The following is a 5,750-nucleotide window of genomic DNA, read 5'->3' on the forward strand; positions in this document are numbered from 1 at the left end:
AACTACTTTTTTCTGTGCAAAAATTACTTTTTTCTGTGGAAAAAATAGTCCTGAGGTTCACTCAGAAAAATCGTGAGAACCATATTACAATTTTTTTAATAGAAGAAAATCCTGAGAATCTCAGGACTATTTTCTTTTTTTCTATAAAAAAAATCGGGAGTACCTCAGGACTATTTTTTCTAGAGAAACCAATTCCTGAGAACCATCTTTTTCTATAGAAGAAATTCCTTAGAAACCCAGAACTATTTTTTTTTTCTATAGGAAAAAATCTTAAGAACCTCAGGACTATTTTCTTTTTTCCAGAAGACCTTATGAGCACCTCACGACCATTTGTTTCTATCGAAAAAAAATCATGAAAACCTCAGGACTTATGCAGAAGTCACAGGAAGACTTTATGGTCTTCTACAGACTTCCAGATTTTCTGAAAAAAATACCACCAGGTCTTCCTTTAAGAGACCTCCAGCACTTTCTATAGGAGACAACCAAATCTTGCAATAGAAGACCACTTGTTCTTCTATGATGTGCTCTAACCTCGCAACACCTTTGTTTCTTGTTCTATATAAAAATGTTAATAAAATATTTATTTGCACAAATCTTCAAATTTATTCTCCCCGTTAGCAGTAGCATCAACTCATAATTCATTTCAACACATTTATCTTATCATCAGCTAATTATAACTTTACAACTAAACTACAAATTCTAATTAAGATTTGTCATTTCTTTTATCTTTGCATCTATCCATGGTCGTAGAGCGGAAACATTGGCGTAAACACCAGGATATCCCTTTTGGGCACAACCCACACCAAAACGATACAATGCCATATTGTATGGGCTTTGGGGTTGGCAATTGCTTTGATGTTGTGGCAACAGATGAGGTTGCGGCCGTAACATAACCCACCAAAGGACCACCTGAATCACCTTGACAACTATCTTTACCACCTTCCGGTAGGCCAGCACAAAACATTTGTTCGGTTATGTGGGCAACATAGCGATAACTTTCTTCACACACTCTTTGGCTCATCAAGCGGACGGCAACATGATTGAGTAGTGGAGCAACGGCACCCGTTTCACTTGTCAAACCCCAACCACTAACAAAGAGTTCTTCGTTATTGGGAACTTTGGCACCATGTCTGGGCAATGCTATGGTTTGTATGCGGCTGGAAAATTTAAGATTACTGCTCAACAACACCAAGGCCAGATCACAGTTAAGATCCTTGTGATTGTAGGCTTCATGGATGATAATTTGACGAACGCCTATCACTTGACCACCGTAAGAATGTGAGTTGGAACCGGCACGTATACGATACTCTTTGACATCTTTGGGATTTTCAATGCAATGGGCAGCTGTCAGTATGATATTTTGCGACAATATTGAACCACCGCATATGTGAGATTTCAGGTGTTGCAGTGATACTTGAAAGGGATACGATAATATGGAAGTTACTTCACCGCCAACAATGCGACCATCATAATTGAAATCCTCAGCTGCACCAAATACCGATGGAGAGGATGTTTCAGTTAATGGCTGGGCAACACTTTGCCTATAGCCGACAATGCACAAAATTAACGCAAGTAACAATTCTTGTAATGCCATAGCCGAATTGAAATTATTCTTTATCTCAAAATGTCTGAGTTGTAATGATATGATTTGTGATAAAGTTTCTGCATTTAAATATTCGACAGATAACAATTTTTGTTATCATCTTCCGGCCGTGATGAGAGCTTTCAAGCAGCTTGTTTGTTTAGGTGCATACATGTGTGGAGGGTTTACAATTTTATCTCTTAAATTGTTGATTTAGCTATAAAAATCACACTTGCTTGGAATTATGAAATAACAGGTGGCAGGGTTATATTGTCAGTGTTAGTCAACCAGTCAAGTTCAGTGAAATTCCATAAAGATTAAAATTGTGGTTTATTTTCATATTAATTTTTTTATAAGCTTTTGAAGGTTTGAACAACTTGTAATGCCTCATTCATTAACATTTTCGATTAAAGAAAACTTCAAGTACTGAGGTTCTCAGGATTTTTTTCTATAGAAAAAAATCGAACTGAAGTTCTCAGGATTTTTTTCTATAGAAAAAAATCGAACTGAAGTTCTCAGGATTTTTTTCTATAGAAAAAAATCGAACTGAAGTTCTCAGGATTTTTTCTATAGAAAAAAATCGAACTGAAGTTCTCAGGATTTTTTTCTATAGAAAAAATCGAACTGAAGTTCTCAGGATTTTTTTCTATAGAAAAAAATCGAACTGAAGTTCTCAGGATTTTTTTCTATAGAAAAAAATCGAACTGAAGTTCTCAGGATTTTTTTCTATAGAAAAAAATCGAACTGAAGTTCTCAGGATTTTTTTCTATAGAAAAAAATCGAACTGAAGTTCTCAGGATTTTTTTCTATAGAAAAAAATCGAACTGAGGTTCTCAGGATTTTTTTTCTATAGAAAAAAATGTACCTCAGGTTCTCAGGATTTTTTTCTATAGAAAAAAAATCGAACTGAGGTTCTCAGGATTTTTTTCTATAGAAAAAAAAATCGAACTGAGGTTCACTGAGGTTCTCAGGATTTTTTTCTATAGAAAAAAATCGAACTTAAGTTCTCAGGATTATTTTCTATAGAAAAAAATCGAACTGAAGTTCTCAAGATTTTTTTCTATAGAAAAAAATCGAACTGAGGTTCTCAGGATTTTTTTTCTATAGAAAAAAATCGAACAGAGGTTCTCAGGATTTTTTTTCTATAGAAAAAAAATCGAACTGAGGTTCTCAGGATTTTTTTTCTATAGAAAAAAATGTACCTCAGGTTCTCAGGATTTTTTTCTATAGAAAAAAAATCGAACTGAGGTTCTCAGGATTTTTTTCTATAGAAAAAAAAATCGAACTGAGGTTCACTGAGGTTCTCAGGATTTTTTTCTATAGAAAAAAATCGAACTTAAGTTCTCAAGATTTTTTTCTATAGAAAAAAATCGAACTGAAGTTCTCAAGATTTTGTTCTATAGAAAAAAATAGAACTGAAGTTCTCAAGATTTTTTTCTATAGAAAAAAATAGAACTGAGGTTCTCAGGATTTTTTTCTATAGAAAAAAAATCGAACTGAGGTTCTCAGGAAATTTTTTTCTATAGAAAAAAATGTACCTCAGGTTCTCAGGATTTTTTTCTATAGAAAAAAATCGAACTGAAGTTCTCAGGATTTTTTTCTATTGGCAAAATCGAACTGATGTTCTCAGGATTTTTTTCTATAGAAAAAAATCGAACTGAGGTTCTCAGGATTTTTTTCTATAGAAAAAAATCGAACTGAGGTTCTCAGGATTTTTTTTCTATAGAAAAAAAATCGAACTGGGGTTCTCAGGAAATTTTTTCTATAGAAAAAAATGTACCTCAGGTTCTCAGGATTTTTTTCTATAGAAAAAAATCGAACTGAGGTTCTCAGAATTTTTTTCTATAGAAAAAAATTGAACTGAGGTTCTCAGGATTTTTTTCTATAGAAAAAAATCGAACTGAGCTTCTCAGGATTTTTTTCTATAGAAAAAAATCGAACTGAGGTTCTCAGGATTTTTTTCTATAGAGGTTCTCAGGAGTTTTTTCTATAGAAAAAAATCGAACTGAGGTTCTCAGGATTTTTTTCTATAGAAAAAATTGGACTGAGTTTCTCAGGATTTTTTTCTATAGAAAAAAATCGAACTGAGGTTCTCAGGATTTTTTTCTATAGAAAAAAATCGAACTGAGGTTCTCAGGATTTTTTTCTATAGAAAAAAATCGAACTGAGGTTCTCAGGATTTTTTTCTATAGAAAAAAATCGAACTGAGGTTCTCAGGATTTTTTTCTATAGAAAAAAATCGAACTGAGGTTCTCAGGATTTTTTTCTATAGAAAAAAATCGAACTGAGGTTCTCAGGATTTTTTTCTATAGAAAAAAATCGAACTGAGGTTCTCAGGATTTTTTCTATAGAAAAAAATCGAACTGAGGTTCTCAGGATTTTTTTCTATAGAAAAAATCGAACTGAGGTTCTCAGGATTTTTTTTCTATAGAAAAAAATCGAACTGAGGTTCTCAGGATTTTTTTCTATAGAAAAAAATCGAACTGAGGTTCTCAGGATTTTTTTCTATAGAAAAAAATCGAACTGAGGTTCTCAGGATTTTTTTCTACAGAAAAAAATCGAACTGAGGTTCTCAGGATTTTTTTTCTACAGAAAAAAATCGAACTGAGGTTCTCAGGATTTTTTTCTACAGAAAAAAATCGAACTGAGGTTCTCAGGATTTTTTTCTACAGAAAAAAATCGAACTGAGGTTCTCAGGATTTTTTTCTATAGAAAAAAATCGAACTGAGGTTCTCAGGATTTTTTTCTATAGAAAAAAATCGAACTGAGGTTCTCAGGATTTTTTTCTATAGAAAAAATCGAACTGAGGTTCTCAGGATTTTTTTTCTATAGAAAAAAAAATCGAACTGAGGTTCTCAGGATTTTTTTTCTATAGAAAAAAAATCGAACTGAGGTTCTCAGGATTTTTTTTCTATAGAAAAAAATCGAACTGAGGTTCTCAGGATTTTTTTTCTATAGAAAAAAAATCGAACTGAGGTTCTCAGGATTTTTTTTCTATAGAAAAAAAATCGAACTGAGGTTCTCAGGAAATTTTTTCTATAGAAAAAAATGTACCTCAGGTTCTCAGGATTTTTTTTCTATAAAAAAAATTGAACTGAGGTTCTCAGGATTTTTTTCTATAGAAAAAAAAATCGAACTGAGGTTCTCAGGATTTTTTTCTATAGAAAAAAAATCGAACTGAGGTTCACTGAGGTTCTCAGGATTTTTTTCTATAGAAAAAAATCGAACTGAGGTTCTCAGGATTTTTTTCTATAGAAAAAAATCGAACCGAGGTTCTCAGGATTTTTTTCTATAGAAAAAAATCGAACCGAGGTTCTCAGGATTTTTTCTATAGAAAAAAATCGAACTGAGGTTCTCAGGATTTTTTTCTATAGAAAAAAAATCGAACTGAGGTTCTCAGGAAATTTTTTCTATAGAAAAAATGTACCTCAGGTTCTCAGGATTTTTTCTATAGAAAAAAATCCTAAAAAACTCAGTGAACCTCAGTTCGATTATTTTTCTATAGAAAAAAATCGAACTGAGGTTCTCAGGATTTTTTTCTATAGAAAAAAATCGAGCTGAGGTTCTCAGGATTTTTTTCTATAGAAAAAAATCGAACTGAGGTTCTCAGGATTTTTTTCTATAGAAAAAAATCGAACTGAGGTTCTCAGGATTTTGTTCTATAGAAAAAAATCGAACTGAGGTTCTCAGGATTTTTTTCTATAGAAAAAAATCGAACTGAGGTTCTCAGGATTTTTTTCTATAGAAAAAAATCGAACTGAGGTTCTCAGGAAATTTTTTCTATAGAAAAAAATGTACCTCAGGTTCTCATGATTTTTTTCTATAGAAAAAAATCGAACTGAGGTTCTCAGGATTTTTTTCTATAGAAAAAAATCGAACTGAGGTTCTCAGGATTTTTTTCTATAGAAAAAAATCGAACTGAGGTTCTCAGGATTTTTTTCTATAGAAAAAATCGAACTGAGGTTCTCAGGATTTTTTTCTATAGAAAAAAATCGAACTGAGGTTCTCAGGATTTTTTTCTATAGAAAAAAATCGAACTGAGGTTCTCAGGATTTTTTTCTATAGAAAAAAATCGAACTGAGGTTCTCAGGATTTTTTTCTATAGAAAAAAATCGAACTGAGGTTCTCAGGATTTTTTTCTATAGAAAAAAATCGAACTGAGGTTCTC

General features: G+C 32.1%; 1 protein-coding gene across 1 annotated transcript; it reads right to left on the reverse strand.

The window, feature by feature from the left end:
- Positions 1-613: 613 nt before the first annotated feature.
- LOC141405174 (trypsin 3A1-like) lies at positions 614-1,617 on the reverse strand. Its single transcript, XM_073989248.1, has one exon. It carries the CDS (start codon positions 1,592-1,594, stop codon positions 704-706), a length of 891 nt encoding a protein of 296 aa, XP_073845349.1. The 5' UTR covers positions 1,595-1,617; the 3' UTR covers positions 614-703.
- Positions 1,618-5,750: the final 4,133 nt, after the last annotated feature.

Source organism: Musca autumnalis, unplaced genomic scaffold (assembly GCF_047663935.1).
Source record: "Musca autumnalis isolate F117 unplaced genomic scaffold, ASM4766393v1 scaffold_5, whole genome shotgun sequence".
NCBI classification, from domain to species: Eukaryota; Metazoa; Arthropoda; class Insecta; order Diptera; family Muscidae; genus Musca; species Musca autumnalis.

Coding starts and splice junctions, on each gene's coding strand:
- LOC141405174 (XM_073989248.1), bottom strand. CDS start 1,594: ATGGCATTACAAGAATTGTTACTTGCGTTAATTTTGTGCATTGTCGGC.